Source organism: Mugil cephalus, chromosome 6 (genome assembly GCF_022458985.1).
Source record: "Mugil cephalus isolate CIBA_MC_2020 chromosome 6, CIBA_Mcephalus_1.1, whole genome shotgun sequence".
In the NCBI taxonomy this organism is placed as follows: Eukaryota; Metazoa; Chordata; class Actinopteri; order Mugiliformes; family Mugilidae; genus Mugil; species Mugil cephalus.
Window position 1 is genome coordinate 6,244,667 of NC_061775.1, and position 15,959 is coordinate 6,260,625.

At 44.8% G+C, this 15,959-nt stretch overlaps 1 protein-coding gene across 1 annotated transcript in view; it reads right to left on the minus strand.

Annotated features, from left to right (window-relative positions):
- zgc:92140 (uncharacterized protein LOC447854 homolog) overlaps nucleotides 1–15,749 on the minus strand; it is a 29,346-nt gene extending 13,597 nt beyond the window's left edge. Inside the window, exons 1-2 of the mRNA XM_047587201.1 lie at nucleotides 15,118–15,749; nucleotides 1,296–1,425 (exon numbers count right to left, since the gene is read on the minus strand). Of these exons, the coding sequence (XP_047443157.1) occupies nucleotides 1,296–1,386 (91 nt within the window). The 5' untranslated portion in view covers nucleotides 1,387–1,425; nucleotides 15,118–15,749. The remainder of the gene's footprint in view (nucleotides 1–1,295; nucleotides 1,426–15,117) is intronic.
- Nucleotides 15,750–15,959: the final 210 nt, after the last annotated feature.

Genomic DNA, 15,959 nt, shown 5'->3' on the forward strand with positions numbered 1-15,959 from the left:
GACGGGCAGACGGGAGAGGAAAAAGTAAAAGAGAGGTCAAAGAAGGAAGGTGAGGAGATGAAGAGGAGAGGAAATGGTCAGAGAGATGACAGCTAGAGAGAGAGAGAGGGGACCTCCTGTGGATCATCATCTGCCGCATCCATCCATCCATCCATCCATCCATCCATCCATCCTGCGTGCACTCATACCAGAGTGTTGCTCCTAATTCTTAATCGCTGTTAATCCCCCCAACACCCATCATCTCTCCCTTTCTCTGGCTTTCATTTCCATCTCCGTCCCATTACACAACACCCTGCTACATACAATTAAAGCTCTGACTGCAACTAACAATTAATCTGTTGGTTATTTTTCAATTAATCAAGTACTGGCCGTCCCACGCCTTTGTCCAAGAGGACATTTTAACATCCAAGGGCAGAAATGGGGAATTAGTCTCCTTCTCATCTCTCGGCTGTTACAGCTTTAACATTTTTGACACAGTAAGAAATGATTTTAAAAGAGAGAAAGATGGGAAATCATCATTTCAAACTTAAGTTGCATGAATAAATAATTAATAAATAATTAAAACTGCGACAGCCTCTTGAGTGAAACCAGTGACTAATCCCATTGTTCAAACCCTTTTTGGCTTGTGACCCAAAGCAGGGTCTTTTCATGACCTCCCTGTTAGAGACGTGATGGTTCATCTGTAAACTAATTTCATTCATTTATGCAAGTATGCAAATTGAAACGTTTAAGTGTTACTCCAGCAGTATCCTTACAGCCAAAGTTTCTGTTCCATCAATCAAAACTTTGCTGCACACAACAAGTTATTATTTCTCCAACTTCCTTTACAGCCACAACAGTTTATGAGGTCGAGATGTACTCTGTGTGATGAGTAAACTGAATTCATGTGAGCAGAGTTTCACTGGAACTACAGTCGTACAATTTCATCTGCATATTTTATTATCTCGTCTTCCCCATCCTACCATCCGTTCCTGCTCACCTGGTTGCACTGCGCTGTGTTTTTCTCTGCTGTCTCTCTGAGGCAGAAATACCGAGCACAATAAGGACACACGTTAACACAGCGGCCTCACTAACCGGTTACTTCCTCTCTCTCACGTCAACTGCCAACAGAGACGACTCCAGTAAAACTGGCGGCGTTGACAGTTATTGTCTGAAATGGATAACCTGACACTGCCACAGGACTATAATGAAGGGAATATATGGCGAGGTCAGAGGGTCCAACGGGTCTACGCTGAGCAATTAAAGCAGCGAAATGGAGTTGTGAAGATTTTATTGACATCCGTGTGTGGACTGACCAGTGAAGAGGTCTCCGTTGCTGTAGGCCTTGCCACGTCCCTCCTCATCATTGGGCACGGCCGACACCTGCTTGGCCGAGGTGCAGCCCATGGCCTCACACTCTGAAAGCTCTCCTCATCGCACTCTCACCTGGGTAAGGACAGAGAGAAGGACTTTTATATTATCACAATAAAATATACACACTTAACAGCGCTCTTTACCACTTCTCAGAGTTACTGGACTGGTTGATCAGTGATGGAAACTGTCCATGACAGAACAACAATAACTAGTGCTCAAGAATAGTTGATATCTTTTAAACACATTTAGTTTCAGCCAGCAATCTATCTGGCTCAGATGAGGAACACTGAATAGAGCATTTCCTTCCCCCTCACAGAAGTGTTATTTCACACCTGGTGTACAGATCCACAGCGTGGTTAAGTAGGAAGTGATCATTTTTAGACAGTGCTACAGATTTTAAGTCAGTTAAAGAGCTAAACATAACCACAGAAATTACATGGCAGGGAACAAGAGCAGCAGGTGGGACGGTGAACAACACGACCCGCCTGACTCATTATCACCGTCATGAATCCAGATTAGATTATGGTTTGTCAGTGCATTAAGCTATAACGTATCTATTCATTAGGAGAGATGCATCAACATTGTATCCACAGAACCAACCACTCATTCAATATCATTTAACCCCGTTCAAATGCAGAGAAATGAGTGAAAGGACAAATAAAGTAGGTGGGTTGAGATGAACAAGGGTGAACTTAAGGATTGAAAGACAACTTGAAACAGCTAGTTACTTTCGGAATAAAGTAAAATCATAAGGCGATAGGAGGGTTAATATGTGTTCATTATGGAAATGAGGAACCATTAAGACACAGGGAACATACAGTGAATACTAGTATTTCTATTTAATAGATTATATTATTGATTAGTGTTTTTTCTTCCAACAATAAATACTGACATGCAGTTAGGACCATATATCTTTGGACATCAACACATTTGTATTTTAGCCATCAACTCCAGTCCTTTTACCTGCTGAAGACATAACAAAGTACGCAGTATTTCACATTTGTCCACGAAACAACTTGCCCAAACACTTTTGAACTCTTGCAAATAGGAGGCTGCATATGAGAAGGGCTGTAACTCCAACCATATACCCTCAAACTACACTTTAAGACCATATTTAATTATACCTAAGAGATATTTTGGTAACAAGTGTAAGAGTCCAGACGTAATTGAAAGTATTATCTATTTTATAGTTGGTGAGGTTTTGTGGCAAGCAGCCGTCGACATGCACATCCAGCGGACACAGAGTAATGTGACTACTCATTTGGAGTCAGAGTTCTGTCCAGTTGGTGGAAATACTGTAAGTCCAGTGTTCACTCCTAAATTCATGCCTTTATGGCTCCAACTAATTTCTAATTTGCTTCCAAAGCTGAATGTTAAACTATGTCCACCGGCTAGGCGCCGCTAGCTTGGCCTGTCTGCCACTTGGACTGGAACAGGAAATGTAATGTGACTAATCATTTTAATATCACCTTGGAGGATTGTCAGGTAATACAACAAAATATGAATCTTCCCTCTTAATTATCATTCAGAAAGGATGAGAGAAGCATCCTGCCGCCCAGCAGGAGAGCTGACACGAAGCCGCGAATGACACTGTCAGTCAATCACACACTGTCATGGGAGGCCTCACACACTGACAGACACATTACTCTATAGATAGTCTCCATGTCACTCACGCATGCCATATGTTGCCACTGACAGAGCCCATCCGACTGCTGCCAGTTATAAAAATGCACACGCACGCACGCACGCACACACACAGAGGCAGTCAGTCACTACCCATCACCAAAATTAAATCTGCAGCGCCGGTACATACGTGAGGGGAGCAGTGTTGCGTGAAGGCAAGGCTATTTGAAGAGGCAGCAAGCATAGAGAAACAGTGAAAAAAAAGACAAATAAAGAGAAGAAGTGGGTGGGTTAAGATGAACGAGCGTGAGCGGATGGAGAGACTACTGGTGGGATAGAAAGAGGCCGGAGAGAAAGATGGGTTCGGAGCATCAAAAGAGCGCCGCCTGCCCCTCCTCTCTCCTTCGGAGTGTTTGAAGTTGACAGAAGGCCAGTGTTTAGGCTGCGGCCAACCAGCCTCCACCTCTCTGGACACTACACAAAGCGCCAGGTGTACAAGGTGCTGGGAGTGACTGAGTGGTTACAGTGTGAAGGACGGACGGTTGTGACCGCGTTATAGTGGCTTAGTAGGTAAAGGACCTTTATACAAAACAGTCGGACATCACAGGGCTGCTGTTTAGTGCAAGCTGCAAGCAGCAGATTTATCTACGCTTAGACCTAAAAAACGAAACATAGCTTTTACATTTCTGCCCTTGTGCTGTAAGAACGAATGCATAAATGATAAGCATACAGGACGTGGGCCTTCTGAGCGTGTCCTGTGGTGTCTGGCCACACCGTGTTGTTGGTGCTATGGCTCCTATGGGTTCCAGTAAATAAACACAGAAGGCGTTTCATGCGGGTTCATTTCCTTAAGAGTTTGTGTGAAAAACAAATCAATTCAGCTCAGAGGCTACCATCTCAGGGACATGAGCAAAGGTATGTCCCCATTTATATCAAGATGAAGGATATGTGAAGAAGGGATACAGTGACTTTCTGTTTCTTTCTGATTTAGACTCAGAGGCAGTCGGGGTAAGAAAACACAAAGGAAACCAATCCTTACGTACACACCAGGCTTGACACTTGGTTTTTGACTTTATGAAAAAGAAATAACTTATCTTGGAATCCAGCTGTTAGGATGTGAGGTGTACGTGCGTTCAGTATGGGATGAGAAAATAACCCAGAAGGAAAGATGCATTAATCTCTGAAGACTGAGAATAGCTTACACTTGAATTTCTCAAAGGGCCAACGGGCAAGAAGGAGCTGTACCCAGGGAGCAAGAATCAAGGCACTGGGGGCAAGTGTAAGCGTGTGTAGCTGCGCGTGGTGTCACCTGTGGCCTGGGTGTGAGTCCTAATCGAGAGAGCAGCTTATCAGCTTGCAGCAGGCGGACTGGGACACCACTTATTGCAACACTCAAACAACTCAATTATGTCTCACACTGGCACTCATAAACCCGCCACATGCACTACCGGAGAGTCTGAGGCACGTTGTCATAAAGACACACAAATAATCTCATCCAGCCTAATCTGTCCCTTCACAGGGTGACGCAGATGTGTCCGCTGCACCAAAACAGAGTGGGGTGCACACATAAGAAGAAGAAGAAGACACCGCCACGGGGGTCCACCTCACCTGTCAGACCGTCACGGAACAGTGAAGCAGACAGTCAAAAGCCGCAGAAAGCCAAAAAGACAGAAAACGGATGAGACGGAGAGGATACCTAGAGGGAGCAGTCCAGTCTTTCTTCACTCTGGGCTTTCGGAGCAGAGCTGAAGCGAATATTAGATTAGCAAAGCATAGAAACTCCCGTTTGAAATCCCCCGGAGGAAGCACATTGAGAAATGTGAGGAGTCTTGATAGATTTTAAGTTTCAAAGGGGCCCTGGTGTGTGGGCAGCATCTGTTTGAAGGGCTTTGATTTGTGTGTATTGAAACATCAAATTGTGAATAGGAGCAGGCTAAAAATAGAGCCAGCAGTCCCTATTGTTGTATGCAGGGATAATTCTAGGCTACGCAGATTGTTAAGCCAAGCTGCTATTACTTGGGTTACACATAAGCTAAAGCTAGTAGGCACACTATAAGAAAGCCAAACACACCTGTAAATAAAAATACAGCCGCATGCGCTGTATCTGAGATTCATCAATGACACAAAAATCAGTTAAGAATAAAAGGAAAATGACTCAACGTGATACCCTTTTTTTTTTTCAAGCATCACAAAAAATGAGTTTATGGTTTTATTGATGGTGCTCAAGTGAGAGGTCGACTGATAAACATACATTTAAGGTCCATATTTTAAAATGATAAAATGGTTTATTTTTCTGGCTTTCATCGAACCCCGGCTTATTTTTTTACAGTCAGCTTTTACAGAAATATCATCACATGAAACAGTCAAAGGCGCGACTATTACTTTTAGAATGAATGGCTTTCATCTCGCAGTAAAGTACACACTGTTTTGTATAAAAAGGTTTTACGAGCAACAGGTAACCACTGTGCTGGATCAAGGTATTCCAGTTCCAGTGTGCCAGTTTGCATTCTCCTACTCATTTTGCATGTGATTCACGGTACAATGAGATTAGTATATTCGTTTTTAACACCGGTGACTCCAGCTAGGGTCAGTCTAAGTTGGTACTCTGGCACGAGCCGCCCTGAGCCACATGCAAGGCCACAGAGGGGCGTTGCTCCATGTTGATTTAAGCTACAGAGCAGCTGGACTGTGTTCCTCTGAGCTCGTCTTCTCCTGCTGATGTTTAACGGCGCTCCTACTGCACAGCGACCAACACTGACTTTCGCCGAAAACATGGCTGAATTCCATCGAAATTTCATCAAACGCAAGTCACACAAATTGCCTATATCTCCAAACCTCTTCAGTTAACCTTACCGATTCGTTATTAATCCAATACAATGCGATGATCAAGTGGGCCAATCACAGCTGTTGCGCACTGCGTAGCGTGTTGTTACATTTCTGACAAGATGCATGTCAGCTACGGAGCTCGGTCTGCATTAATGCTGCAGCCTCTGCGTGAATTTAACACAGAAGCATGAACTGCGGGTAAGTGTGTCAATGGGACAAGCTTAGTCCTGCAAGTCAGCAACGACACTCAGCTGTCTCAGCCTCTCTGGCCACGTTTGCATGAGTCCGATTTTTGGGTGCATACAAGTCTGTTCCGACATCAATGTGGACTGCAGGCTTGTGACAGAGCTGCATCACATATTGACCCTTGCTGGGTGGCTAGGGCCACATATACTGTTGCTTCATCACTACCATGAGCTAAAAAGGATTACGGACTGTAATCCAGACTGCATGTTTGTATACGACGTGCAGGGTTGATGTGCACGCTCCACCTCTTCTTCTTCTTCTTTGGCTGAGTTCTATCACCTGTATGCATTTTTGTAGCGGATCGATACTTACGGGGAAATTCTCGAAATGACGTCAAGGAAAATTGGGGAAAAAAAAAACTGTTTTGGTACGTATAAAAGTGGCCTCTGTCTCTCTCTCACAAATCAATGTGGTCTGATAGGCATATGTGTGTGGGATAACAGTTCTTAATACTAACTGACACACGACGGCCCCGGGATACGTGCAACTTGCTCCACGTGCATATAATTCATCATGGCATCTTCACCAAAGTGGTAACCTTATTTATAAACATAAATACTGTGTGTCATGTCAGCCAGCAGGTCTTGCATCATTTGTAGCTAATCTTACACCGGATTTGGCAGAAAGCCTTCACGTCTCACCATGTAGGCAATCTTGAGTACGTCAAAGCCTGAATGTCGGGCTCTAACCCCATGGTGGCATCCTTAACACATGGCAAACACCCAAGCCCTTAAAATGAATATGATCTGGCAGACCAGACACCGAGGCTTGCCCATGCCTGCATACCTGGAGGTGGAACGTGACCTAGTCTGTGAATAAGCCTCCTTTACAAGTTAGTTTGTTAAAGGAGGAACTCGGAGGGGACTGTGAAGGGAGATGTGAGCGCACATGCTTGCATAAACACACACACTGTGTAGACAGGCTGAACAGTGTGAAGGTTTTTTAGACACTAGAAAGAAAGGGAAGGAGAGAGAGAGAGAGAGAGAGAGAGAGAGAGAGAGAGAGAGAGAGAGAGAGAGACCAGAGCCTGATAAACTGGCTGAACAAGGGTGATGAAAAAAGAAGTCAAAGAGGGTATTTTGTTGAATGGATTTTTTTTAATAATTTGGTATCATTTTGTGTTAATCAGTTCCTATAACTTAGCGTGGAGGGCAAATGAGAACTATAGCAGTGGTCGAGGCTCGTGACTCCAGGGAGGGTTTCACAGCAGAAGAGGCGGTTCACAGATCCGCCTTCTGCTTCATCATGCACTGCTGAGTGCTGAGCTATAGTTTGCTGTCCAGGCTGCTCTGTTATGCTAGGGTGAACTGAGCTGGCCGACACATTACAATAAACTAGCAGATACAGCACAACTGTTATTTAGCCTAGCCTTCTGACTAAAATGAGTCTGCTGAGATGTGTGACCCTTGTGTGCATGTTGATAGGCAATACCTTAAAGAGTTGCTTAATGACAACTCTAGGGGCTTCTGCGAATGGGGTGAGGAGTCTCCATTCAGGAACCTCCTTGCCACCATTGATAATATCATGACAAGACATTGCGTAAGCACTGTGATCCTAGAATTAATTGATTCATTTAAAAAAAAAAAAAGTAAAACTATAGACTATTATCAACTTTCTAAAATGTGACACAAGACTGGCAAATGAGGCTGGGATTTTGATGCATACTACATGTTTTTATGTGCAGCCTAGCGTCTGCGTCTGACTACTCTCCTGCGCCTGCGAATGGGAGCCCTGCGGGCCCTTCTGCGCCTGCGGATGGGACGGGAAGTCTGTCTGCGTCTGCGTGGCATTTTCAAAGCATGCCCTCCCTGTTGCGAGGGGTCCTATTTATAAACTTCTGTGACACCACTGATGATGTCATGATGATGTCATCACGATGGAATGTTGATGTCATCACGATGCAATGATGATGTCATCACGATGCAATGATGATGTCATCATGATGCAATGATCATGACGTCCTTGTCGCAAGGGTCACCACTGATGATGTCATGACAACGAAACCTCACATTATATGGGCACTGTGATTCTAGAATTAATTCTGGAATAAATTAATTTCAAATTTTTTTTTTATAAAACTGAATTTAAGCCACCACCCCAACAGCGCCTGTGTCTGACAAGTCTCTACGTCTGCACATGGACGCCCTATGGGTCCTTCTGAGAAGTCTGTCTGTATGTGTGGCGTGAAAGGAGGTTCCATTTAAAAGCTTCTATGACAACATGGATGATGTCATGATGATGCATAAGGGGTGAGGAGTCTATCTGCATGTGCCTGGCATTTTCAGAACATGGCCTCCTTGTTGCAAGGGGTTCCATTTATGAACCTTTATGACACCACTGTTGACGTCATGATGATGAAACATGACATTGTGTAGGCACTGCAATTAGAGAAATAATCCTGGAATAAATTGATGAATTAAAAAAAACAAGTAATTTAAAAAAATGCAACATAAAACTGTGATTTTGATGCAAGGTTCATGTTTTACATGCCATTGCCTAGCGTCTGCGTCTGACTACCCTCCTGCGCCTGCGAATGGGAGCCCTGCGGGCCCTTCTGCGCCTGCGGATGGGACGGGAAGTCTGTCTGCGTCTGCGTGGCATTTTCAGAACATGCCCTCCCTGTTGCAAGGGGTCCTATTTATAAACTTCTGTGACACCACTGATGATGTCATAATGATGTCATGACGATGCAATGATGATGTCATGTTGGTGACATGATGATGTCATGATGATGACATGATGATGTCATGATGGTTACCATTACCAGGAAATGCCACAGTAAGCAGCACCATCACATGAGGTCACACACTTCTGTGACCTTTTTGAGGTCATGCTCTGATCTCACATGACTTCAGGTGTCATCTGTGAATTCATATGTCACACTGAAATAATCAGTGACAGCTTTGTCATCACATGAGGATAAACATAAGGATAAAATGCTTGGATAGCTCACACGCCACACTAAGGACTGTGTTGCATTGATTATTATTGAAAATCCGAACTGAATTACCAAGAAAAAAATGGAAACTTTACAGAACCATTTACAGAAACAAGCGTAATTAACTAAAACACTCCCCTATCTGTTTCATTCTTTTCCCATTTCCATTTCAGCACAGGCCACTGACAACATTATGTTAAGTCACAGAGACAAGACAAGACCTCAAAAGGCAGCTCATGAGAACAACCTCAATCGCAGCACTCCATTTCTTGCAACATGTTTACTATTTCATTAATTAGCAAAAAATGTGTTGAGTATAATTTTACTTCAGTTAAAAGAGGAAATACAGCTGTATTATACTATAGAGGATCACTATTCATACTCGCATGCACATCTAAGGCAAATTTATTTCACCAGCAACTAACCAAACATGCATGTTTATGAAATGCGAGAGGGGAAACCCGTGCAGGCACAGGGAGAACATGCAAACGTCTGGGTTCAAAAAGAACTACTTCAGAAATAGTTGCTGCAGCTCTATAGACGCATGACGTCAGGTGATGATGTCACACTTTGGTCACCTCTAAAAGGCACAATTCTAGAGGGTTGTCACAGTTTATCCACTGACTGATGTCATGCCTATGACAGCGGAAATTTTACTAATTATGAACAATAGCAGGAGCCTAAGGTAGTCTGCTGTGAGCGTCACATGGGCACATCATAAAAACTGGGGCCACAGACTGCCATCAACATTGAACTGAAGCAGCTAAATAGGATTTTTCCATCATTCTGTTATTTACACGTGAGCTTTAGCCCACAGTAACTTGAGGAAATGTCATTTCAGAAAATGCTTCCATTCTTCCAGAGGTGTCAAAGTGTTATTAGTATAGACAACGTGCAGCATGCTTTGGTTTGAATAATGTGTGGATAGTACATACAAAGCAATCAAAAAAGTAAATAACTAAAAAGGTCTAAATGTTATACCTGAGACTTTAGTGCAGAATCATGGCTCGGCGCTGCAGTGTGCAAGCATGTATTTCCTGCTGTCTGTGACAGAGCAGAGTTTCAATGCAATTCCTGGGCCGGCGCGCCACAATATTTACTCTAGCCAGGCAGCAAAGGCTGCACCTCTCCTCTTGTCCTAATTTAACCACTCCATCAGCGTGACAAGCCCGGGAAGTCATGCCAATACACGCAGGCCGGTGGACAGTAAAGGTTGCTCCTGAGCGGTGTGCCGTTGCTTAAAGCGTATGTCTCCGCTTTTTCACAATCTGCTGCTGAGAGGCTCTCTCGCGCAGTTGTAATGAGAATGACAAGCAGTCGCGGTGGGAGAAATGCACACGGAAACAGAATGAAAACAAGAGCTCCTCTGTTCTGCTGAGTGAATCCATAGCCTGGCCTTGTGAGTGACAATGAGAGACATACGCCTCATAGCTAAATCATGTGCTGGTAAACACAACAAGAGGGTTTTCAGAAATTGTTACATGCAGAATCTGTCCTCAACAACCAGTATGTTCGCTCCAGGTTCATGACAATCATTTGAAAAGAAACTGTAGGGACAGTACGCTCTTATTATTACCCTTCATTAATGATGGGCAGAACAAAGCTGTGAACACTGTGTGAAAGTGGAGAGAATGTTCCCGATTATGATGACCCCGGCACGGGGTCGCAATTTGGCACAAAAAAACAAAACAAATCAAATGTCTCCTCTGATGTCTCATCAATAGCCTAGCTGGTGTTTGCATCACCGAGCTCCAAAAGAGCAAGACAGATCCCCTAAAAGAATGATAAAATATTGCTGTGCTGGTTCCAGTCAAAGCAGGGCACGGACAAAGCTGACTGATTTCAGACTGTCAAGCAGGATCAAACGATGGAAATTTAATTTCACTGTGCTCCTGCACTATTCTCAATTTAACACGTGTATTTTTGGAACAACGTCAATACTATTTTCTATGATGGCTGAAGCTGCCCCGGAGTCCAAGGGCTGCTTCTGTTTGTTGATGTAGAGCAATAAAGATGTTCCGAAATGTGACTCACGATTTTACTAGCACTGCTTTTATACAGCTGACTTCAGTAGGAGGGTGAGAGTGCCTGTTCATCACATTTACAGACAGACAGCTGATAGAGTGGGCCTACTCCGACACTGCAACCACATGGGGTCAAGCATGTTTATATCTTCTCAACCAAATTCATCTGAACTGCTAAAAGAAAACAACCTACGAGCTACAAAATAAAAGAATACCCACATTAATATTCATTAGAAATTATCGGAGCTGAGGAAAATAAATATCAATCCCTGCGTAACTGGCAAGCATGCTGCAGGATAATTGGCAAAGACATTTCAGATGAGTGTCTGGGTGTGAGTGAAACACATTAAAATGTACACGGAGGAGCTGCAGATGAGCCCATGTTTCACGTCCCAACGCGGCTGGTGTGACATCCCAACTGTTTCCTTTCAGAAGCAAAGCAGTGCTTTTCCCCGTCCATTATCCTGACCAGGGACGCACAAGCAACTATGAGCGAAGCTGCCAGCAACAGTTTCGTCCGAGGGCTTCATGACAGCCAACACAAGATTAATGCATTTCACAAGGTGTAAACAGTCGGCTTTCCAGGTACTGTGGTTGGAATCATCCTTGGAATATTTAAAAAGGAGAAAAATAAATGACCCACGCTTTGACACACATATGCAAAAATCACCTGACAGAGTTTTTTCCCAGGAAACCGATGAGCCTCAGATCCATACGAACTTGTTCCTGTGATGAATTTGTTTCTTTGACTGCCCACACTTGGTAAATACTAGTGCAGTGTCTGTTTCCATTAGTCAGTGGATAAACCCTGATCTGTCACCTGTCACAACATTCTAGAATGCTGCCTTTGTGACATCACACATTAAGCTTTGAATGTGCTGCCTGGCAACCGAGGCAACTTTTTTTTTTTTTCAGACTACTCAGTCCCGTGACATCATCTGTGAGGAGCCAAAATTTGAGGGCCACGTGTCCAAATGCCTTCTAGATATTTCATTTGGAATGTTTAGTACGTGCGAGGTGGTTTATGACGTTAAGGATGACAACAACAACCAGAAGTCATTTACGTCGTGGATCGTTAAAGTCTAAGTCTTAACTAGTAGAACATTAACCAACCAATGGCAGCCACTTTGTCAACAGCCCTCTGATGACATATTTGACTACATGGGCAGGGACAGTTCAGGCTGGCTTTCGATAATCATCATGTGCTAGAAATGCTGTTGTTGTTACATTTGTTGTTTTCGGCTGTTGAGTTGTTGCCTTTTTTGTCAAACAGGATAGGAAATGAATCTCTCAATGAATCCCTGAATCTAAAACGATCAACAGTTTGATCACTGATTACAGATTGTTCATTGCAGTCCTAAAACTAATGTTAAATTATGTAAAGGAAGCTGCAGTTCAGTCATAGATAATAGTAGCACTGGGTGTTTAAAACCAACATCTGCCAGCCGAGTTTTGTTTTGTTCACAGCATCAGAAGAATTAAGTAGTACAGCAAAACAGGGACAAGCTGGAAAGTGAGACTACCACATCACTGCCCTAGCATGTTAGTTTCAAAAATACCTGAACTATGGCCGAAGTCATGTAATTGTACACTTATTTTAAACCGACTATCACTTGTCATTGTAGAAAGTGCATGAGTCTTTATTGAAGGTGAACGCTCCATTTAATTTCTAACTTCACTTCAAAAGTGTTGCCATTATCTAGGAATGGGCCTGCAGAGATCCCATCAGAAACCATTTTATCTATGATGGAGATGGAAAGCAGACGCTTTCTGTCAGTACAGAGGTAGAATAGAAGAGAAAATAAGTGGTAAGAAAAAAAAATGGAAAGTCAAATCAATATGGCAGTCTGTCTCTAGATATTTTATCCTACCTGGACTCTGAACACAGACTCAACTGCGAGCGCAGCCAGGGACAGAGAAAGGGAGACAAGCTGCTTTATCATGTGACAGACACAAGAACAGCAAGCATGCGTGCAGGCTACGCGGCCAATCCCTGCCAACTCCAAAGGTGAGCAGTCAGAAGACGGGCCGATGGCAGAAACAGCCCACGGTCAAATGCAGTGCAGACGTGCACACACACACACACACACCCACACACACACTTTCAAGTTTAAATACCAATGCACAGACCAGAAATAAAGCAGTGGGTGATGATACAAATGCAGCTCTCAGGTTTAATGCTGCAGCACTGGCTGCGTGAGTCAGGTGGACGAGCCGATCGGCCGGCAGCAATACCCTCAGTCAAAGTGACACACACACAGAACCCAGAGGGATCGTGTTGCGCTGGCCTTGTGCTTTCTGCTGTGTAATATAGACTACTTCATCACACCTGCCAGCAGTCAGCCTCAGAGAGAACGCAATGCCCCCCAAAGCAGACGGGATGTAAGAGACAGCCATGGGAACTCCCTCCCACGCCCACAGACAGACGAGACACCCTGGTAACCATGGAAACCGTCCACCTCTGCACATCGTGGCATCACAGGTGTCGCGTGATGACCCTAAGGAAGGGGCTGAGAGGCCGACTGAACTGCCGCTGAAGATAAAGAGGCCACAGGTGGACAGGCCGGATGGGCAGATGATGGCGATGGTGATTGAGGGGATGAGGAAGAGGGACGAGGACTAAGAATAGATCCTCCTACCTCGGAGAAAGACACAGAGAGGACGAGAAAGGAGTGAAGAGGAGTGAGTATTTTGTGCGAGCCACCGGAACCAAAAAGCCATATGTGAGCGATAAGCACTCACATGGCACACACACACACACACCACGCTGAGAGATAAACAAGTGAGGGAGGTCGGGAGATGGAGGCAGATGGAGGCAGATAGATGAAGACAAGACAGATAAATCAAGAGTGGGGAGGGGGCTCGGAGCATCCACTGACAGGACTGGTGATCTATATAACCCTGATTTAAGCTGCTGGTGACAGGATGCTATATGCTGTAATGCACTGGCCACAACAACCTAGTTTCACACCAGGGTGCCGCACAGCCACCAAATGGATGTAATGGTATGGGGCTGTTGATCACATGCAGAAATCTAAAGCAGCTAATGCCCATATGGCACATTTAAATGCAGCAGCCAGGCAGACAGCTGGGGACACATCGAGTCCCTCTGGCGATGTAGTGACGTGTGTAATAGCGTCTGAAGAAGCAGGGAAGGGATACATTTGAAATAGACTCCGGGTAAGTTTTAGCTGATGAGCCGCAAATGAGTCTGGATATTAAATCTAATTCTGGCTGCTGAGACTTTGGTAATATTATCCAGCAGCTCTGGTCTTCCCCTCTGAGGCAGGCACATGCATGAGGAACAAACACAATCAGCACTTCCTAACTGCATGCCAAAAAATCCTACTGTGTGTGTGTGGGGACATAGAGAAGGTGATGGGGTTCTCATCACAGGAGAGAAGTTGTAGGTACACAGGTTGTGCTGCAGCAGCAGCAGCAGCTCCTGGCCTGGCCACAGAGCTCTGTCCTGTCCTGGGGCTCCAGCCGCAGCTCCGCTCAACAGCTGTGTCCAGCTGCGCTGCAAGGAGACACTGGGCGCTTTGTTCCCCGCAGGGGGAGGCAGAGCCGTGGCCACGGGGGAGTGCAAACGGTCTCCGTGTGTGTGTGTATATACATAGTTTGATTTCCACAAAAGGTTAACGGCCTGTAGCCTCGGTCGGCACAGGTCTTCCCTGTGTTGAGCGTTTCTTTTCAACGGACGGCCTCGGAGCTGCGGGACGGGCTGCCACAGCCAACCAGGATGTGTGGAAAATTTGAAATGCGCTGTAGCCAAACGCCGATCCAAGGCGAGCCGACGCGTTCACACACTCCAAACGAAACGAGAGACACGCACAAACGCACCCCTCTTTCGACTCCCCTCGCGTTCGGTCGCCGGTGTACGTTGAAAAGTGTAAGATAAAGCCGCGTTTGCGGCGAAAACCTCGACAGATGCGAAGCCACAGTGTGTGGGAAGGAAAGCGCCGGGCAATCACGGTGCACTCAGGAAACAACAACAAAAGACGCGAGTAAAGAGAGAAAGAGCACACTGGCAGAAACGTGGCTTTCGCTGAAGGGTAAACGACACCTCCGGGAGACGATTAGCAAGTAATCCACGCTAGTACTTACTCAGATGAACCGGTTCCGCTCGGTCCACTGGAGGATAGCCGGTCGGTCTTCCGGCTGTGTGTCGGGCGGGATCTGCGCTATGGAGACTGGAGAGCTCAGAGCCGCGGGGACTGAACGTAAACTGTGGCTTGCGTCATTTCACCAGGATGCCACTCTTGCGCGCAGCAATGCAGCCATCTTGCTGAGGAGCGCCCCAGCAGCTCACCAATCACTGCTGGACCTGAGCCGCTGTCTTAGTTTGGATCCAGCACTGACAGTGACCCACAGCCAGCACTGCATTCAAGCCAGAGCACAGGCTATGGTTTTATTTCCAGTGCCGTGGAAGGTCTGACGGTTAACTAGAATTTGTAAAGCTACAAACAAAACGGATCATATTTGCTGTGTACTTTCATAAAAACACGTCACTCCAACAATATTGTGAAAGTACTGTACCTTAGCCAATCCATACTCATAATCCACTTCACTTGTCTGATAGCTGATGATAATAATTACTTAGGATTACAGACAATGCAGCAGAGTGAAACTGTTATAAAATTTGCCCAAATTAGTTTTGGTTTAAGTACTTCCTCAAAATACTTACTTAAATAAAAAGGGAAATGCCATATTTTTATCTGTAACTGTATACTTCTCCCACCGCTGCTTTCATCATTCTGACAGTAATACTGTCTGTGGCGGATACTAAGAATTTCCCAATTACATGTCTGTCATGTTGACTCAAGTGATTTCATGTGGGTGTCCGCCCACCGTTTGTTGGAAAAGAGAAAGAAGTGATTTAAAAAAAAAAAAAAGTCATCACCCTCCTCTCAGATATTCCGCTGTGTTCTTAAGTCAACATGTGTTTG